General features: G+C 45.3%; 1 protein-coding gene across 1 annotated transcript in view; it reads right to left on the bottom strand.

Moving 5' to 3' along the window:
- Window positions 1-12,435: 12,435 nt before the first annotated feature.
- TMEFF2 (transmembrane protein with EGF like and two follistatin like domains 2) overlaps window positions 12,436-21,711 on the bottom strand; it is a 106,978-nt gene continuing 97,702 nt past the window's right edge. Inside the window, exons 8-11 of the mRNA XM_031601138.2 lie at window positions 17,830-17,953; window positions 16,768-16,926; window positions 13,323-13,409; window positions 12,436-12,914 (exon numbers count right to left, since the gene is read on the bottom strand). Of these exons, the coding sequence (XP_031456998.1) occupies window positions 12,818-12,914; window positions 13,323-13,409; window positions 16,768-16,926; window positions 17,830-17,953 (467 nt within the window). The 3' untranslated portion in view covers window positions 12,436-12,817. The remainder of the gene's footprint in view (window positions 12,915-13,322; window positions 13,410-16,767; window positions 16,927-17,829; window positions 17,954-21,711) is intronic.

Here is a 21,711-nt window from a genome sequence, read left to right as displayed (position 1 = left end):
CTTGCAGAAATCCAGGTAGGTGACATGAGTTGTTCTTTGTCTACTGATGCCGTCACTCCATCACATAAGGCCACCAGTTTGGTCAGGCATGATCTACCCTTGGTGAAGCTGTGCTGGCTGTCTCGGATCACCTCCTCGTCACACATGTGCCTTAACATCTCTTCCAGGAAGATCTGCTTCATAATCTTTCAGGCACAGATGTGAGGCTCACTGGCCTGTACATTGATGCTGATTTTATATTTATTAAGCTTTACTGATTAACTTGGAAGGGTGGCATAGGAGGTTTTTGCCAAGTTGTGTTGCAGGTTTTACTGGTGAAAAACTTTAGAGAGGAAAACATTTTACGTTTATTTAGAATGAAGAAGCATTAAAGAGATTAAATTTATCAGGGTTCATCTCCTCCAAGTCAAGAGTGATTTTCATGTAAAATCAATGTGCGTGAATTGTACAGACAGAAATTTGAGGTTAAGTCACTCATCAGTCACGTGGTGCTCAGGATAATAAATGTTTTATGCTGGAGCATTACTACTGATTTATTAGGCATGGAATAATAGGTAAAACTATATAGCAGGAGGGAAAGAGAGGGGAGATAATAGGGGAAAGAAGGACTGTGGGTACTGTAGACATCATCTTCGGTTTTCAGATCAAAGCTCCCACTGTGATGGTGTCGTGTGAGGCCATCTAGATGGGAAAACTGATAGCATCCATTTTGTGGTGTGCTATAAAAATCACGCCAAGATTCATTTATTCCATTGCATTTGGCACTAAGAGTGGTTAAGTGTTGGAACGGGCTGCCCAGGGGTGTGGTGGTGGAATCAGCATCCCTGGAGGTGTTCAAGGAACGTATAGATGTTGTACTGAGGGACATGGTTAGTGGGAAATATTAGTGATAGGTGGATGGCTGGTCTGGATGCTCTTGGAGGTCTTTTCCAACCGTGGTGATTCTATGATTCTATGATTCTCTGGCCCAGTACTGAGAACTCAGCCCTGGGGATCCTTAACTGCTCTGTGTGGCCTTGTTGTTCTCACTGGATCTGCTGGCTGCTCGTCACTGCCTGTAGAAAAGGGCTGATGCTCCAGCCCTGTACAAATTGGGCTTGTTGCAGGAGAACAAATATATGGGAATGGGAAATTTGGAGAATCACCGCTGGGAGAGATTTTAATATTTGGGGAAAGAGAAAAAGATGAGGATGCCTGACAGGAAATGTATCATCATAAAGGAACATGAAACTGCAATTTTGCTTCTTGTGCAAATGGCATGCAGTGGAACTTAATATGCCACCAAGAAATCCACTTCCACTTTATTGGCCAGACTAAATCACGTTATGCACAGGAGACTTCCTTTTGCTGTGTGCCAAATAGCAGTAATTCTGCGCAGACTTGTAGACAAGTGAAAAAATAAGCCACATAAAAATACCATATGTGCCAAGCATTTTCCGTGTATTTCCTCAGACGTTTGAGGAGCCCAATAATAAACTACAATTTTTCTTTGAAAAGCAAATTAAGTTTATGTGACGGGGGAAAAGAATAGCTTCCTTAGCTTCAGGTGCAGGAGGATTCTTCAGCTGCTCGGTTGGACGTTAAGCAGCTCAGACAAAAGTGAGGTCAGGACACCAGCAGACACAAATTGAATGGCATATGGGCAGGCCGGACTTGCCAATTTCTTGTTTTCATCTAGAGAATATGTGGGGTGCAGTGCAGGATAAGTGAGTCCACTTAGATCAGAATAATAACGTTTTAAGAGGAGCTAGCTGATATTAAATGGACATAAAAAATAGTAGGATCTGCAGAATGGAGCATGGCTACCTTCTTGGAGATGGCTTTGCTTTTGGAGCAAGGAACCAGCATGACCCTCTAAGCATCATCCCACATCCAGGCTTTTGTGGTGGGTGTGAACGCTAGGGAACTTGAGCTTGGTGGACTTCTTGTGGTGGTGTGTGTTTTTTGCTGAGAAAAAGCCCTTTCCAACTGGAAGATTGGTTTTTATTTCTTCCAAAGCTGTCAGCTTCTGTTGAAGGATGTGCTCTTTTTTCTTTTTCTTTTTCTTTTTTTTTTTTTTTTCCTCCCAATTTGAGGATGTATATGAAAACAGAGCTGTCTTCACCTTTTTTTTCCTGGACGTTTCTGTAAAAATGGAGATAGCTTTAATGAAAAGCAGAGCTACCCTGTCTGCTCTCTCTCCTCTAGAAGAGAGTGAAAATCAGAATGCTTTTAGAGTTTGACGCTGAATACACATGGTTACTTTTTATGCCAGGACACTATTACAATCTTTCCTGTGATTTATCATTTTGAGGAATTTCTCAAGGGACATTGACCAAAGAGACCTTCTTGGAGAGCAATGCGTGTTCCCGCATTGCTGTGCGGGGCTTTGCTCAGGATGGTGCTTCTCCCCAACAGAAGGGAGTTTTTGTAAGGGGAAATTGGGAATCATGGTCAGGATTACACTGAAAAAGAATCATCCTTTGTCTGGCACATACCTCATTATTGGTAAAAAGCTGATGGTGGAGCCTTTCTTCCCTTGTAATCAAGCTGTTTGGAAGAAGAAGGTAATGAAATCACCTATAATGAAAGCAAATGGAACATTAATTATGTGAAAAGCAGGTGAATTTAGCGATCCGTTTGCTGCGGATAGTTGGGGAGACGTGTGTAACTTTCCATCTGCAGACATACTGCCATCCCTGTCCCTTGAATCTTGTGCTTGGGGTGAGCCGCCACGGAACTGGAAAACAGCCAGCATCTCTCCCTCATTGCCACGGTAGCTGTCATGTTGTGTCATGGTGCTTCTCGTTGTTCAAATGACATCGTGGGAGATAACAGCGCAATGCGAAGCGAAGCGTTATAAATCCGACATGGCATGTCCAAAACAATACTTGCTTTTAGTAGATCAGTTATCCTTTAAAAGGGAGTATTTAGGTTTGTGCTTAGATAATTCAGTAGCTCCCGTCTCTGGTAGGAGTGATGTCAACCTGAGTTACTCCTTCTGATGAGCAGTGATGATGGGGCAAGAAGGCATGAAAAGGATGAAGAGCATCGGGCTTTGGGTGCACGTCCCAGAGCTGTCTCATGTGATCAAGGCAAGGATCCTCGGGCTGCCCACAGTAACCCTGTAAGAGAGAGGTGAACAGGATCTGCTATAGGCTGGCTGGCTTCGGTTCTTAATGGACATAATTTTCAGCTATTGAAAACTTGCTAATTTCGTCATATAAAAAACTGCGTATTTTTCAGAGTCCCTGTTGAGGTTAGAAGATAAAAAAGGTTAAATCAGCTCCTGGCTCCTGGTATTAATATCCTATTTATTATTGCGCAGCCATTAAGGGTGTTTATTCAGAAATATTGAAAGTCATCTACATAGGACACGGCTAAAATGTCAAGCTGCAAATTAGCTTGTTTACTCAATAAGCAGTGAGGTTTTTCTAAACGTTTTTTTATGAGCTGCCATACCCTGGGTTGCAGGTGAACTCCAGTGTGAAGCCAAGCCTTGGACAGGGGGATCTTGCTTTGTTACTCGGACAGGGCTAAAAAGTGGGCTGAAGAAACAGAGCCTCGGGACTTCTTATTTTGTAAATAAGGAAATAAATAAGTAGATAAAAGCCTGTTTCTTGATTGCTAAACGTGTCTGTTCAACTTCGCTACTCGCTCTGCTATGCACTCAGCATCAGAGCCACTCTGTGGCACTGCACTGTGCTACGGAGTGTTGGTTAGCTTGCTTCTCTCTGCATGATTTCCAGGTGCTAGAGGATACCCTGGTGTGTTAAGGCAAGTGAGGTGCAGCACTTTAGATGCTGTTTAGCTTTATACTCTCACGCACAGGCAGAAAAAAAAAAAAACAAAAAAACAAAAACTGGCTGTTGCGAACTACCTAAACCCCAGAAACACAAGCACATTCTTCAAGGTAGCACAACCTGAAGGGGCAGCATGATTTTAAGGATGCATTTTCCCCATATGCATTCAATGTCATTGGGTCAGGCTGCCGGCAGCTGCCTTCTGCAGCTTTAATGAGATTCAAGAAGACCGGGCCAGCAGGACCAGCATCATCTCTGTGTCTTTTCCCATAGCCACACTCATGAGTGTCCTGCATCTGAGAGCTCTCCATCCTGAGATATAGGAGCGTGGGTGTTAATAAAAATGAAGTGATTAAAAATAAAGCCTCTGGCCGAGCTGCACTCAAGATATTTGCCAGACGGATGGTGCAGGAGGCTCGCAGTGAGTCTCTGGCTGCTTTGAGAAGAGCAGATCCAGGCTAAAAAGAAAATAATTGAATTTTCTCCATGGAATATTTCAGCAAATACTTCCACGTCTTTTCCACTTACTAAATACTGTAATATTTAGACAATTGGAGCACATGAAATGTCAGGTTGTAGGAGCTTCAAGTCTTCTGATTTAATCATTGTAATAATTTATTTTAATAATTTCAATTTAATAGTTTTCCGCTCGCACGACAGATCTGACCGCCTTCAGGACAGCCCAGTTTGGACTGCCTTTGATGGTGGTTACCGTGCCAGCTTACATCTTGCAGTGAAACCTCAGTGCTCCCTGGCCTGGCTGTTGCCTGCTGCCCATCTTCATCCTGTTTCCAAGCCCATCCCATGCCGTTCCCCAAAGGACAGCCAGCTCGTCCTGCCTAACACAAACCCTGAAGCATGCCAGCAAGCTGCTGCCTATCGCTTGGTTTCTAATTAGGAAGAGGTTAATTTTGCACCTTGGTCTTCTCTCTGATATTATTCAGGCTCTGGTTACCTCTCCCTGCCGCCCTCCTTCCTCTGTCTCTCATGTAAAAATGGCCTTTTAAGATAAGTCGGCTTCTGATCTCTGTATTTTTGCCTTGTATGTCTCTTTTTAAAAGCTCTACTAGTGCCACTTTATGCGAAATTTGTGTCATTATTATTTTTTTTTCTCCTTAGGTTTGAAAGGATTTTGCTTTTAAAGGGAAAATAGCACATCTCTGCATTCTTCTCCATCGTACTGGGAGAAGTGGGGATTTTGGAACACTGCCTGCGGAGCGGTTTGGCACTCAGTGCTGATGGATGTTGAGAAGAGCCGACTGATGTCCCTTGACACCTTTGTTCTGCTTAGAGGTGAATAATGCCCACCTAGGATGGCTTCTCAGAGGCATGCTTTGAGTAAGTGAATTGTGTCAGCTTTTAAAGAGTTAATGGAAACCCTTCTCAAAAAACATTTACTTATTTCTGGTTTTGTTTTCTCGTCACAAATACGAACCAAGCTCAGCGTGACTTGGCCAGCCGGCCAGGTCAGGTGGGACTGGGTCCTCTTCCCCCAAGGACCACCAGCAGACCTATATCCTATGTGATGCCCAAGCAGCACATCCTGCATGTCCTTCAGCCCTGCCTTCAGCTCGCACCCCGGCACGACGATCCTCTGCAGTGACCCCTCATGCCTTGCAGGGCCCCACGGCACTGGTGGCAGAGAGCAGCCCGTGGCCCTGCTCCCCACCCAGGTAGGTCTGTCACTTTGGCCAGGCCAACCCCCATCAGCACAGCAGGGCTGCAGCAGAGCTCCAAGCAGCGGATACAGCCGTCGCTGCCACTAATGAGTTCGTTGCCGTGTCTCTAATGAGTGAGTGCTGTGAGTACATTTTCTCCTGTGCTGGTTTCCCAAGCCCCTTCTTGAGAAAGCAAACCCGATGCAGATGAAAGCAATATTGCAGTACGCTAGATAAAATTGCTTCCTTTGTTAATTTTTCTTTTCCTTTTAATTTCCTTTTAATCAGCGCAGAGTCTCTAGAGGCATCAAAATCAATACTTTTTGCATACACTCTGCTGCTGCCTTTGAAAATATTTGCCCTTATTAAGTAATGTTTTCCTACCAGACATGACTGTTCCTGGCTGACCAGCATCCCTACTGCCAGAAGATTTCTAGGAGGAGAGAGCTTAATGCAGCCACATACCGACTGATGCGCACAAACCAAAGCCAGCACTGCTTGTGCTTCTCTCAACACATTTTCCATAGACTTCTGAAAGGTTCTTTGTGGAAAGAGCAGCAGCTTGCTTGGCACACACACATTCTCTGACACCTCCAAGCAGTGGGAGGAGGTGCATGCATGCCATGCCACTCTGTGCCATCCACCATGCCAGCCTGCCCTGCTTGCTGCACCTTGCTGGGATCCTGGCTGCGGTGGGCAATGGCTCGGAAGCTCAGGTTTGTAGTCCATATGAAAGGCACAGAGGAAGGAGGAAAACCATTTAAAACATCCCATTAGAATGTCACTCCACAACTGAAAGAACCCGTTACAACTTTTATGGAGCTCCGTACATTTGTTTTCCTGTTCTGCACGATGTATTTGGCTCAGATGTGCCACCCCCCCATTTGTAACCAACCCTGGCAGCCTGACAGGAGCCCCTCTGTACCCACCCCAGGGCTCTGAGCACCTTTTCCTCACACTTCTGGTCACGCTGGAGGACAACTGCTCCAAGGTGCAGCCCCATGCCTGCTGTTGTAGTTTGTCTCTGTATCGTGGAGCTTGCCAAACCCGCTGGCCTTGCCATAGCCGAGCCCAGGCTGTTGGCAGCACCTCCTGCCTCACGTGCTTGCCCTCACTGCTAATCTGTCCTTGATTGCAGACCCGGCATTCATTGTTGTCAATTAGCTGTGCCTACAGAGATGCCGTGTAATGGCCTTAATGCTCAGGATCTGGCCCATGATCCCCTCTCTGTGGGCTGCCGAAGGATGCCTTTGGCTGTGTGCCTGGCCACGGGAAGCCAGGCATGGAGCAGCAGTACGTGGCTGCTCACTGCAGGGCAGGGTGGAGGTGAGGACAGCAAGGGGAGCGGCAGCCTGGGGCTGGGATGGGGCTTGCCATGGCTTCAGGAGGTGTGGAGCAGCCTCGGGACACCCTGAGGACAGCCTGACTGTCATCATCTCCTCCCTCCTAGCTTTGGGTGCAGTGCAACAGCCTGGGTGTAAATTTTTCAGAAGACTTCAGTGCAAAATGCTGAGGCAGCAGCACTGGGCAGTGCACTGGGGCTGCCATCATGGTCACAGCAAGCAGCAGTTCCCATTGCCTTCACATCAACAGCTCAGAGTTATTACTGCACTTTAAAGATCCCTAAAACTGGGCAGTCCTTTAAAAAAATATATTAAAAAAAAAAGAGAGAGAGAAAATTAACCAAATCTCAATCTCTGAACCAGGGGCCAGCAGTACCTGCAGGACTACGGGACCTGGAGTACAGAAGGACGCCCTGAGCTCTGCATCTCTACTCAGCAATGCTGTTGCTAAGCGACAGGTGATGCTTGCTCTAGCCAAAATTTGGCTCTTAAAGCTACGTTTGCAAAGAGCAATCTTTTGTGTGCGTGAAATTAATTTGCAGTTATGCGCCGTTATATTAGGTAAAAGTAATAGAGTTTTGAAGTGCTTCGGTGTGGCATTAAAATGGGACACAGCACGTCATGAAGACACTGCGCAGCCAAAACTTGAAGTCCTCCCCTTTAATTAATTGGAATTTAAAGTCAGGATACCTTCCTCACCAAAATAAATTAACAGTAAATCAGGCTGCAGAATAAATGAGTGAATTAAGTCGGTCTGGTTGAAAAGTTCAAAGAGAAGCATGTCCCTGGGCTGATGACTTGTGGTTCCGTGCAGCTCCCAGGGGCTGCTTGGGGAGCTGTGGGGCAGGGGAAGGTGCTCCGCTGTGCTGCTGTCAGGTGGTTGCCACATCTTTTCTAATTAAAATAAAATCATCTTAGGATTCCTGAAATGAATACTCGGTATAATAGATTCTGAAAGTGATGAAAATGTTTTCATTAAATAGTGAGAGAGGGAGAGAGACCCTGTGAGGCACAGCGTTTTATCTCAAGTCTCTAATAACATTAATAAACTCTTTAATCTTTGTCACGTTTATGACTTAATGGCAATCCTTACAGACGTGACAGACAAGTGAGCGCTGCCAGGTTTCTCTAACCTCCACATAGTCATATTCTTTGCAGCAATGTGTGATGGAGGACCGGGAGGTGTCATCCCCATCTCAGCTCCCTGTACCCCAGCACTGACCGGGGTCTGTGCTCTGTTGGCTGTTATTCAGCTGGACGCTGATGGCAAAATGAACCATCACCATTAATCCCTCCTTTATTTGCGTGGTTTTGATGCCGTCAAAACAGATGACACTGATGTAGCATAAGGAGAATTTTTAAACAGGAGCATTATGTTTTAAAACCCTAATAAAAGCGAAATAAATGCTGGAGTTTGAATCTAGAGAATGGGAGGAAAAAAAGGCTATTCTGTGCTGGTGAAGTAATGAAGGTACCGGCTGGTAACAATGCTTAATAGCACATTAATGCTGAATTACTTCGGAATTTCTGCAGAAGTCGAGATGACATCCACATAAACACCAAATGAATTCCAAATGATCGGTATTATCATAAAAAGCACCAAATGAATTAATAATGATGGAACACTTAAACTAAAACGTTCTCTTTCCTCATCTCCTGTCTCTTTTATGCGCTGCTCTAGTCACTTTCGTCCAGCCACATGACCCTTCCTTTCCTTCGTCTTTTGATTTTTAAAGAAATGTACTTTTGCATGACTGCGTCGTTCCACGTGTGGAGCAGGGCATGGACCGGTCCTCGTGACAGTGCTGCATTGGCACTGCAACGTGAAGGGCTGGTGGGAAGACATCTGGACTTATTGCTGGGAGAACGATGGTGACTGGTCATGACCGCGACAATAACGATCGCTGCTGGATGGCCCCACGTGTGCACAGGCCTTGGGGCACCTTGGGCAGTGCTTAGTTAAGTAAGTGGCTCTCTCTTGCAGGCCCAGCAAATCCCCTACTGATGCAACTGCTGGATTGCTGAGAACTTTCAGAGCAGGACATCGGGCTGCCAGGAGGATGACACTGCAGGGCTGTTTGTTGGGAAGGTATATACGTGCCAGGCATGGCTCCAGGGAACAGTGCAGCCCCTTGAGTTTAGAGCAGCACCTTCTGCGAGGGAACTCCTGTGCAATATCCTTCACTGTGCTGTTGCTGCTGGGCCCTGGCCCATCATGTGTGCGTGGCTTCTGTGACAGGAGCAGCATCATGGAATTACATTACCAATTAATTTGCAAATGATGGTGGAGATGTACTCAACAGTCCAAAAGAAAAAAAAAAAAAGGAGAGATGGGTTTCATCTTCCCGTGTGCCTTGTAGCTGGTCCTTCCAGCCCATTCTGCATCTGTCAGAATCAGCACCCTGGGAGCAGTCATCATTTTTATTAACCATTAAACAAGCAGCTCCTTTTTATTTGGAAATGTAAACCATGCAGGGAGTGCTAATCAATGGCCTCTATCCCAGCTCGCATTAACCTACGCTGCTGGGAGCTCCCCAAAACCTGTCCACAAGCAGGGCTGGCTGCGCCCTGAGGACCTACACCTTGCCTATGGGTGCCTGATGTGAAGTCATCCCTGGGTGCCTTACAGAGCCCTGAGCAAGCCTGAGGGTGGGAGGCTGCCGTAGGGATGGCACACGGAACAGACTATAGGGCAAACTCCCTACGTGCTGTTTTTTTAGATTTATTTTTATTGTGCTGCCTTGGCTGCTTCTGTGTGAGACTGCAGAATATTTTACTGCTTTGTGGCTCTCATTCAAAAAAAAAAAAAAAAAAAAGGAAAAGTTAACAGAAAAAGTGTGTGTGTTTTTTTTTTTTTTGTAGAAAAGCTCTGCATCTTTGTTTTCAGCAGCCTTTCTACTGGGATGAAACTATTAATCAAACAGCAACTGAACTAAATTAAGCCCACCTAATACAGACAGCCCTATGTCAGATGGAGGACGCAGTGCCACAGGACAGGTCTCTGTCCACCTGTCCTGCTGCCCAGCCCCGTCTAACACCACACTAGTGGCCACGTGCATGCGGAGTGAAGAACACAAATTTTGACATCCATGTCAAACAGGAGGATCTAATGGGCTCAGCTGGCCAAATTCGGGTTCATCCAGACTGTAATTCTGAATAAAACATTCTCAATGATAAAATGGCTCTGATGGCCTAGTTGTGATGAGGCAGAGGATCTCCATGTACCAAGACCCACTGAAGTTATTGGAGGAAAAACCCAACTCATTGCTAATCCCAGCCCCACTTTGCTTCCACGCCAATGGGTACCTGTAGATACCTTGCAACCAGCCACAAAGCCATGAGTCAAAGCGAGGTGCGTAGCCTTCTTGTGCAGTAACGAGCCTGCCCCTAATTGCGGTGTAACTTCCACTCGCACGCGGAGTTCGGAGCATGGCGAGGCGTGCATAATCAGGGTGAGAGCACGGCTGCGGAGCGAGATGCGTCTGATGTCAGATGAGAGGAGCGAGAGCCTTTAATCATTTTGTTTTCAAAGACGCTTGAGAGAACTCTTTGAAGAGGAGGCTTTCTCAAGAGCAACTTCTGCAAAACAGGAGGCAGCGCCACGCAGTGCGTACCACCGCTGGCCCCACGCTTCACCTGCGTGGGGCACACAGACACGCACCTATAGATACGTATGTATAGATGTGTACGTGGCCCTGGCACCAGGGAGCTCATCCAAAGTTCACCCCATCTCGCTCTGCCTGATGTCTGCTGCAGCAAGGAAGTGCGGCCCCAATTATTATCTATTCTGTGTTATCTAATATTAATCATCTCATGTTTAATTTTTCGTTTTATTATTTGAGGTAACCACAGTTCTCACAGAAGGCAAGCTAAAGGGGATGACGGCTACAACAGGATGCCCAGCCTCCCTCTGTTAATTCAATAATGTTATGCACAGTGTCTCACTAGCGTTGGATGAAGAAGTGCGACAGTGAGCGCTCGGAAGGAGAGGAGGCTGGGGAGGGAGTTGGAGCTGGAACTAGATAAGCTTTAAGGCCCCTTCCTGCCCAAGTCATTCTAAGATTCTGTGATACCTACAAACGTGGCTGGGGTGTTTACAGGAGACGGCACAGCGCTTGGAGAAGCAGCCTAAGAGGTGAGCATTTGGGCTCTGCCTCTTGTTTAATTCTTAACCGCCATACCTATGAAATTAATATTTCTCTTGCTCCCAGCATTTTTCAGCTTCAGTAGCAGCCTCAAGCAGCCAGTATCACTTCCAGCTTTGACCCATGGATCTCCAAGCAATAAAATTGTGATTCTTTTCCTCCGCAAACTGCAGTGTCCTTTTTTTCTGGTGACGTACCTGTCCTCAGCCCCAAACCCTGCTACTGTGGCTGCCTTGGTTCCCAGTACAGCAGCATGGGAAACTGTGCCAGCTCAGAATGCTCTTGTCTTTTCAGGAAAGGAGAAAAGCAACTCAAAGCCCAGTTCTCCAAATTCCTGCCCAGCTTTGATTCAAGTTCTGGATATGTTTGATGCAGAAATCTCCACTGCTTTCCACAAACCCCCAAGACACTGTTATTGTTGGTCTGCACACCCACACTGGCATGCTGAGGTTCAGTTTCAGAGGCACAAACAAGGAGGTCTCTGTTCCTGGAGGGAGCCCTCCCCTGGGCTTTGCCAACATCACCGCTCTTCCTGTCCTTATGTCTGCAGCTAGTACTCAAAACCAGCCCAGTTTTTGGAGGTGCTGCTGCTGGGGATGCAGCCACTAACAGCTCTCCAGCTGGGGCTGCTTGGGAATTCCTTGTGGCACTATACAGAAAAGGCAGGGCCAGTGGCTTTGCTGCCTGCCCTGGCACCGCACTCCCACTCCCATCAATCAGCACAGACCAGGTGCCGGGAAGCAGCTCTTGCCAATCGCCTTTTATTACCTTTAAAAATTCAAGAAACCCGGAACAAGACAAAAACTGAGAACGTGTGAACATCATGCAATGGATTCACTTTTAAGCAGATTGGGGTGGGGGAACCAAAAGCCATGTTAAGAGTAGAAATAGCGCTTCTCCCATGTCTGGATGCCAGATGGGGTGGGCTGTCACCAGTGGGGCTGGTGGCGACTGTTGTGAGTGATTTGGCTAATGCTGAAGGCAGCAGATGGAAACACACTCAGGAACCACCATCCCGAGTAACCCCAGGCCCAACAGAGAACCAAATGCAATTTCTCATGAGCGGTGATAGCAAAAAATAGGGACCCCTAACTTTTGGCATGGGCAGCTTTTGTTCAGGCAAAGCCTCTTGGGGAAGAGAGGCATGACGAACTACAAGTTGTTTTTTAGTTCAATTATGCTATTAGTCCAGCAGTCCATCAGCAGAGCGGATGCTATCCAGCATGACTGAAGTGACCACTCGCTGCCCTTCAGTGTCACTCTGCCTTCAACATTCAGAGCACAATATTTGCTTCTCAAAAGAGTTTTGGAGAGTTCGAACTACCATAGAAATCACTGCATCTTGTCCACGATGTGGATGCGACCAAACTCATGCCCTTGTTTCCCCAAGGTATAGGCAACATTTTGAGTTCATTACATTTAATAGATTAGGGTCACCCATGAAGTTGAAATTCATAAGGTGTTTTCTGAGTGGTTTTCACCTTCTCTTCAAAAAAAATAAATTATATCAGCATGTTCATGAGGTACAAACTGTGCTGGCAATTCAGCTGTTATTATGTTATTAACTTATTTAACCTGATAATTTTCAATCAACAGTAGGAAGCAATTTTCACTCACTCCAGTGACCAGTTGGAGATGCTTGCAATGCATGCTCTCAGGGTTCACCTCGGCAAACACCTACTCCCTCCCAGTTGGAGACAATTACCCCCGTCACTCCCATAAGCAGTCACCAAGAATTTCCATTTCCCCTTCAGCTGGGACTTAATTTAGAAGGCGAGGACTTTCTAAGCTATGGGAGAGTAAAGATAGATGGTATGGGAGAAGGCAGCTGATGAAATGTAGTTGAGTCCGGATCTGAAATATTTTATCCCTCCTCAATGTAGGTTAAATTATTCTTCACCTTTCCCACATCCATAATTGTCGCTGATCTTGGACCAACTCAAAACCCTACTACTGAGTTCAGTAGACTCAAAATTGCCACTAGAACTGGAAAAAGAAAAAAAAAAAAGAGATTTGTTAGTGTCCACGTACAACATCCCAAGACTATACACAGCTATGAGATACAGCAAATTTAAGAAAGCCAATTCTTTTTTTCTCATCACTGAGTATTTATTATATATAACAAATACATGAAAAAGAAAAAACTATATTGTGTGATATAAATAGTTTATTTACATTACAGAAAAACATCAAGACAATGTATACTATTTCAAATATATCCATACATAATCAAATATAGCTGTAGTACATGTTCTCATTGGTGTAGATTACCACAAATGCAAGGCAACATGTGTAGATCTTGTCTTAATCTTTTGTCTATAATACTGTATTTTGTAGTCCAAGCTCTCTGCAGTTAGTTTTGCCATTGTGGAAACATGCGCTCTTTAAATTAACCTTGTCGATGCTCTCGTCGTGTTGTCTGAACTGTAGTGCCCCGTGTTCTGCTTCTGTCTGTGGATTCTGTTGCTCCTGGGACATTTCCTGGAAAAGAGAGTGGTGAGAGCACGCAGTTTGGAACAAGTCTCCCTGCTGGGGACACGCCGTGACAGCAGCGCATGCGAGCGCTAAAGTGGAACTTCTGTCTCACTCCCTATTGCCAGGGGAAAAAATAGCAAACCTTAGACAAAAATACAGCAGGGAAACTTCAAGAGCGCCGCTTCTTGCTACAGCACCGAGGTGCTCAGCTGTAGTTGGGCTATTTTTATAAATAACAGGACCAAGCTCTACGGTGCTCCTTAGCAAGGGCGCGCTCCAACCTTGAACCTGAAGCAGCATCGGCTGCGGGGGTTGCTTGGGCATGGTTCTAACTGATGGAATAGCAGCAAAATGCAGTGAAGTTAAATTTTAGTGACCCCTTCCCATCAGAAGGGCTATGGCTTCTTTTCAGTGTTGAATGAGAATGATGCTATAGTTCTGTGACTCCATTCAAAGGGCTAGATGAGCATGAGGACTCCCGGAGCATTTCACATTGTTGAAACACAATTATATAAGCGTCTAACATAATATGGGCCAGATTGTCCCGACGTGTCTCATTTCTAAGCCAACAAGACTACCCCCTCATGAGAAGCTGTACGGCTGTGTGCTGTATTTTGCCTTTTTCCTTCCTTGGGAAGCCGGCTGCTATCATTACTAGGGGAAAAATGAGCTTGCCTTCCCAGTGCTCTCAGAGGTTATGGCAGAGCTCTCATTAGGAACTAATGCAGACTTGAGCTAGTTTCTGATTTCCCAATGAACTTGTTACTTGCTGCCTGCTCCCAAAAATTTGACTGAACTTTTCAGCATAAGGCACTTGTGATGGAACCACTGCTAGCAAACATGGGGCAGTTCTATTCTGCAGCACCAGCTCTGGTAGCACAGCAGGACCCCGTAGGGCATAGCAGGCTGCCAGCAGCTCCTCTACACCACCCGTGATGGGGGAAAAGCCTGTAGTAGGACTGGTTTCAGCAGAAACACGGTGGCTGGGGAAGGTCAACAGCCCTAGGGCAAGTGGCCGAGTGCTCTGGGAGATAAGAGGATGTGGAGTACCCCAGCTGGAAGTGAGGAGAAAAACACTCAGGAGGTACTTCTCCAAAATCTGACAGTACCCAGATGGTAGCGCAAGGTTGAGAGAAATCGATACACATGTAGAGATTACTTCAATTAAGGCCATGAAAAACCACCACTTCACCAACAATACACATTTTAATTGCATAATACACTACGGTACCAATCGATGGAAGCAAAGAAGTGCGCTGGAAAAACACCAGGGCCAAGTACTGATACCACAACTGCTTAAACGTAGTGCTATCGGACTTACAGGTGTGTTGTGTCTGGGTTCTTAAGCGGGATGCTGGCATTTAACCAGCCTTTCAGACGCAATCATCTGCTTAAAACTAAGTGATATCTTTACCTTGGCCCTTAGCTCTCTAACCAAGTTTCTCTGCTGTGTGTGGTGGTGGGGATACACTCGATTACAAACACACTGGGGTACTGAGGCAGTGGAGCACAGCCTGCCTGCCTGCCTCCCCAGAAGCCTGCTCACAAGCATGACTCACTCGTAATGCAATTCATAGCAGGTAAAAGACGCATTACACATTCATTTTTAATTAAGTTATTTCTTCCCATAAATAAGCTGTTGTGACTAAACATTACTAAAGCACTAGAAAATGCAAAGCTATAAAGAAAACTGCTGAGAATCATTATGACACTCAGCCATACCTACGTTATTTTCTATCATCCTTCACTTCTACCACCGGCTGTCTTTTGCTGTACTTCTAAACCTGGAAGCCTCCCAGTGTGAGGATGATGGTCCTCCCTGCTTTCTCCCAGGAACCTGTGAAGGTGGCTTTGGTGTTTTCAGGGCAAGGAGTTCAAACCAGCACAGCCAGGTTCTCCGAAGGAGTTGACTTCAAGAACTCAATTACTTATGCACATGCTGCCACAGCATTCTCCTGTCACATGGATTCCTCTTAGCCACTTACGGCTATGCTTTTGCAAATGTATCTCAAATCATTATGCCGGGATGGAGGATACTCTGCAGTAATTACACGCATTACAGAGAAAAGTCAAAAGATCATAAATTAACTTGGTTACAAAGCCTCTGGGAAAAGGTAACATCTATATAGGAAAATGGGGTGATGGGCAATTTACATCGCAGTGCCGGGTCACTCAGAGTGCAACTGTCTTCATCCTTCAGTATGAAGTAATTTGCTTTACTGCATGAAGGTGACGAAACCAGACTCACTCAAAAAAATGACACGGAGCATTTTCTCCATTATCAGTCAGTACACTGCCTTCTTTTTCTTCCTGCACACTGCCTTTCTGGTTGTTTGAATGACTTCTGCGGATGCCACCATGATATTATCTATTGCCCCTTCTGGCATCCAGCACTCAGGCGATGGCCAAAACCCAGCTAGGTTTTATCAGATGGTTTTGTTTTATGCCTTTAGGCCACAGAAGGATTTATGAACCTTTTTTTTTTGTCTCTTCCTGGAGGAAATGCGGTGCTCGTCTTCCAGCGAGGCAGTGTAACACAAGGAGCGAAATACATTAGAAATGTTATTTCCTACAGCGTCATGACACCTGGCTTTTACTTTCTTGTCTTTTTAAGAGAAATTTATTTCTGAAAGAGTCCTGTATCAGGGTTGCCAGCTGAGTGAATTTAACCTTGTAATTCCAGAGAGGAGGCTGAAGACACCTCAAGTTCAGAACACCCTGAGACAATAAAGTGGTTCAGTGGGGAAGAGCAGCACGTGCAGAGAGACTGAATTCATCCCTCCCCTCTGAACCACCTTGGGGCTGTCATTCACATTCAAACAAACTCCTCTTCCTCATTAAAAAATGAACAGATTCATACACGGCTCAGCGTGCCACTGTCTAGAGAAGACCGTAAGCACATGCAATACCTGTGAACATGTATACAAGCCTAATGAAATCATTTAATCAATGGGATTGCAAACAGGCTTAAAAGTTTGTTTGTGTCGCCTGATTAGGACTAAGGGAATGGGCCCTTGAGGAAACCAGATGGGGATATGATTAGTTTTATTAAGTGTCGATCCAGCTGCTGTATTTATATTCCCCTTATTTATGTGAACAATAGTTGTCCAAGCATCTGAATACAAAATAGGAAACTTCATTTGCTGCAGGCACCGTCGCTACCCAAGTTTGATTAAGATGGAAGTAAAAACAACAATAACAGTAACAGAGCACCGGCTGGTGGGACCTGACAACATCACCTGTTTGCTGGTGAATTAAGTAGCATTTGTTATCACAAGTGTCACAGCAGAGGTCTGTATAATCAGAGTATAAAGCAGGAAAATAAAAAGTTCTTTCGTGTTCGACAAATATCTGAGATACTGACCTTGTAATACAGAGGACTACAACACAGATGATAGCAATCTGGATAGTTCCAATCACAGCTGCTATTAAGACATACTGAAATCGTACCGGACCTGGAACCACATATAAAACGCTGTAGTCCTTTTTTTCACAGTGTTGTCCAGTATAGCCGGCATCACATCTGAAACAAAAAACACTTTCCCCAGTTACACCTGTTGTTAATTTTGAAGCACTTTGAAACAAGTTATCTGAAAAAAAATACATATTGGTGTCTTGAGCACAAGCTTACATGGATTTTTTGAAGGATGGGGTCCCAGCAAGAGCACTGATGCCTCCCTGGACCTCTCTAAGGGAAAGCTTCCAGACCCCAGCATCACTGAGGTCTGTGCAAGCCAACAACAGAAGCAGTGCCGGGTGGTGCCCAAAGGACCAGGACTCATCCAGCACTTGCACATCAGGATCCATGTTGTACTCGCACATCGTATTTTAGACTTCTCTCTTTCTTTGGGGAGGTGGGGGAGGGCTGAAAGCCATCTAGTCATGGCTCCTTATGCAGATTACCCCTAAGGAGGTGATAAGCAATCATTCGAGCTCCATACGAAATGTGATTAGATGTTCCTGCAAGTGGATACAGCATTTACATTTTGTCTGGATGCTATAAAAAGCCCTCTGTTGGTGCTGCAACCATCCGCCCTGGGCCGCCCAACACCTCCCTCTGACTCTGGGGAACAGGCAGTGCCCTTCCCATTATCTCTCGCCCTGTTCCCACTCAAATCCCCAGCAATCTGCTCGTCTGGACTGCGGAGGCTACCTAGCGGCCGCCTGGGTGCTTTGTGGAGTGCTTTTACAAAAATATTTAAATACAACTGAAGGTTACCGAGTGTTTTCAACAGCAACCGTGCATGACTCAATACCATTTTGCCACAGATGACGGGGACATTGTTGAATAATTAAAGTCTACTGGGTTTTGTGGCACAAAGGGACCGGTTACCACCACTTCCCATAGCTTATCTAGAGTCAGTGTATTCTCTAAGACAAGATTTTTGTGTGGGCAGCCTTCCCTTCTTGGTAGGCGAAGGGTTACCTGCAGGACGGCTCCAGCATGTTGGTGGAGTGCTCGCACTTGCCGTGCATGCAGAAGCCATTGTAGTGCTCTGGACAGGGGATGTAGATCCCTCGTGCGCTCTCTTCCAGTTTGTTGGCATTCTCTGTGAACACAGGTGGAGGCAGCGTTAACCTGGCTGCATGGGAAAGGGGAAGAACTCAACAAAGAAAGGACAGAGCTCAGAGCTTCAGAAAGAATGTCTTCCTTTTGCTGCTGTCCAAGGAGAGTTTCAAAAATTTCTGACAACTTGCACTAATAAAGGAGGCTGTGCTGCCCTTGTGTTAAGACAGACAGGAACAAGCTCCCAGAAAACGTGAATGACAGGGCAGCCTTCACATCCCTTTAGAGCACTGCCGGCTCTTTCATCTCTAGGACTTTTAGGACATTTCAGGATCAAGCACTAAATCCTCCTCTTTGGGAGAGATGAAGAGATTAGAGATGAAGAGAAAGGAGGAAGCGATGCCGGCCTTATTTTTTCACAGCCCTAGTTGTTTTCTCTTAACTTGAAGAAGAAACCTGCAGCAAACACAAAAACGCGGCCCACAGAGTCATAAACGGAATCAACAGCACTTAATTTCTAGAGGAAATTCAATTTGTATTCTTCCACTGGTCTACAGGAGAACAGGCCATACAGCTGGGTTTCCACAAGGTTGGTACCACCAAGTGTGACGTGTGCCAGCCACCAGTGGACCCACCTGGTGCACACAGGAGATCCCAATGTGCTTGGGATCCATTGCGAGGATCCTGCCTCTCTCAGATCCGCCAGCAGCATTACTAAAACAGTAAGGTGCCATTTGGTTTCTTTTTTTTTTTTTTTTTAAGGCACGCTTCAAGCTGGTGAGGGAAATTTCAGGGCAGATTAATGTGCTAGGAACTGATGGGGATGCAGACGCTTCCATCGCACGTTGGCTGTGGAAGAGAGGAATGATTTTTCCTTCCCCTGCAATCTAATGGGCAGGAACAGTTCCCTTTAGAAGGTTCCCCAGCATACTTTTACACAAATCTAGGACCTTGAGGAACCTCAACTGCATGGTAAACATACACCAAATTCAGCCATGAGCAGTCCCTCATTTTGACTGCTGACCCTTCTAAAACAGATAGAAATTAAACTTAAAGGCAGAGAAGGGACAGAAACAAATGAATTCTTGTGATCTGCCATTTCAGTCACTCACTAGGCAGACCACAATAAAAGCACAGTTTAGCTCAGCCAGACAAGAGTTTGGGACAGAAAGATGTAAAGCCTAATGAAAAACCTGGACTGACTCCATCACTTTCCTATCTGTGGACGAATGTAATTCCTGCCACTGTCCTCACAATGCTTCTCCTTTTTGTTTTAAAAACAAATACATCCTCACCCTTCAGACGAACAGCATTCAGAAACTTATCTCTCGGAGTGTTTCTCTGACAGAAAATGCCAGCTTGATGAAACCAACATCTTCTGCATTTCTGCCGCATTTTTTTTTCCGCATCTTTAGCCTAACATGACATTTCATATTGTGCACATCTTTTGTTACTGCCAGAACATGACATGATAGCCTATCATGTAAGATACACTAGTCAAAACAGATTATTTTTAAACACATTGAGGCCAGATGCTGCTTTGTATATACTGAAGCCGCTTATCTTCTTGCTCGAAGTCTCCTTCTGGTTGCACGTTGCTCTCCGGCCTTTCTGTGGATGGCAGGGAGATGCTAAGCTCTTTTGCTGGGGTAGGGAGCTGGGGCCTGAAGCTTCCCAGTGTGACTGATCTTCATTCTCCTGATGGATTATCCTTTGAAAAGTTAAACTAATTATTTAAAGTTATCTTGTCTAAATTCCTTAATATATCTGCCTGTTCCTGTTCTCCCTTGAATAAAAAAGTTGGAAGAATTATTTCAGATATTCTTTTAACTTATGACTTCATTATACGTCTTTTCTTCAAGGTTCCTGGAAACTGAACGAGCTCCAGAGGATTCTCAGCTAGGGTATCAGTGCAGGCTAAAACTCAAACCATGAAGCAGACTGTCCAGCTGTGGGACCTGAATCTGCAAGTGACAAAAACAAGGCATTTCCAATTCTTCAGCAAAGCAGAGGCACGGAGTTTCTGGAGTAGCACCTCTGGCAAAGGGGAATAAACCCATTAATGCCCTTGATAAAGATCACATGAAATACCGCCTGAATTGCACCAAAAATTCCATCCAGGCCTAAGTTCCTGCAATCCACTGGGAAAAAAAAAGATTAAAATCTAGTCAAAACTAGGATTCTTATGTCCAACAGCTGACTGCCAGACACTTAACAACCAGTTCTGCAGGGCTATGAATCCTATTGTTCTGTTGTTCATTGAGCCTGGCTGAAACGGTGACTTCCAGGTGACTTCAGGCAAGCCAAGTGCAGAGCCACAGTCTGTCAATTCTCATCTTAGTATTTACACTGCTTATGGATATAATATTGGATAGGTTACATCCATATGTTAAAATATTGGCTCAAGTGCGGTGCTAATGCCTTGTGTACAGTCAATGCTGTGGTGAGGAAGGTCCCGCAAATACATAAATTTTATCAAATGAAAGAGGAGATGGTGAATGATGTGCAGTGAAAACTATTTTGACACCTATCTCATCGAAGACAGCAGTTACAGAGAACTGACTTAATAATTTAAATCTCTTAATAATACTGAGGTCAGTCACACTGGCAGCCAAAAGCTCTCAATGATACCGAGGTACCAACTCTTTGCACGTCACATTTTCAGGGGATTTATACAGGGTGGGAAGGAATTTTGTGTCAAAAATACATCCTTAACCTTCCCAACCCTTTTTGGAAATCTGTTCCCCTTTTCTACGCCCTTGGCAGGCCTCCCACAAGGATGCTGCAAAGCACAGCACTGGGAACTTACTTAACAAAGTTCTTCTGATCTGTATGATAGTCTTGGTGAGACTGCTCTTACCTGAAATCTAAATAAAGATCCAGAGAAGGATGCCCTGAGGTTTGTGAGAGTGACTGAGTGGGGATGGGAGACCTTATCCTGTGGATAAACCAAGGGACAGGACATGGACCTCATCTGCTGCTCTTTTTGGAGAAAAGGGAATTTCCTCAACCCAGCAACGCTCGCACTACATGCAGAAATTTAAATGCGCTACTGCAAAGTCAGGAGAAATGAAGTAGAAATGGTGTCACAACCGAAAGTTCAGAACTGCTTTAGCAGGATTTTTGGCACCTTCCCCCTCTTGGTAGCACCTAACAGCAACTCTGAGGGAGAAGTCCATCAGTAGGCTTCCTCCTCACCACCAATGAAGAAGCATCCTGACAAATCCTGGCTCTGCAGTCCGCCAGCACAGCCCTACTTCCTCACTGGCAGCTGCTCTGTTCTGACCTATTAATTATCTTGACACAGTATTTCGTTGTTAACACCTTGTTGCTGGAGATCTTGTGAATAGAGTGTCTTTTCACAAAGAAGAAAGTATGTGAAAGAATCTGCCTGACAATTGCTGTTTTAGTAGGCGTTGGACTGGAAACTGAGGAGGAAGTACTCACTGCCACTCCAAAGGGGATTCACCAGCCCACTCCCCTTGGAGGAGAGATACCAAATGTTAGCTGATGATGGCTGGCACCAGTATGCTGTAGCCCTGAGCTAAACGCATCCTGCAGCCATCCAAGTATACATTTCAGGCTAATCTTCCCACACAAAGTGCACAAAAATACCATCTCTACATTAGCTACTTCAACAAGAGGAAAAAAGAAACGGAACCTTATGAATTAAATTACATTCACTTCTTTTCTCAGGCACAAAATAGACTTGCTTGACACACTAATTTATTAATTTCAAATGTCCCCATGCAAATGACTTTCCTGGAATAAGCTAACATCCACTTTCCTTTTTAAAAATAA

The sequence above is a fragment of the Phasianus colchicus genome, chromosome 7 (genome assembly GCF_987193195.1).
Source record: "Phasianus colchicus chromosome 7, bPhaCol1.hap1.1, whole genome shotgun sequence".
Lineage (NCBI taxonomy): Eukaryota > Metazoa > Chordata > Aves > Galliformes > Phasianidae > Phasianus > Phasianus colchicus.
This window is presented reverse-complemented; position numbering and strand designations above follow the sequence as displayed.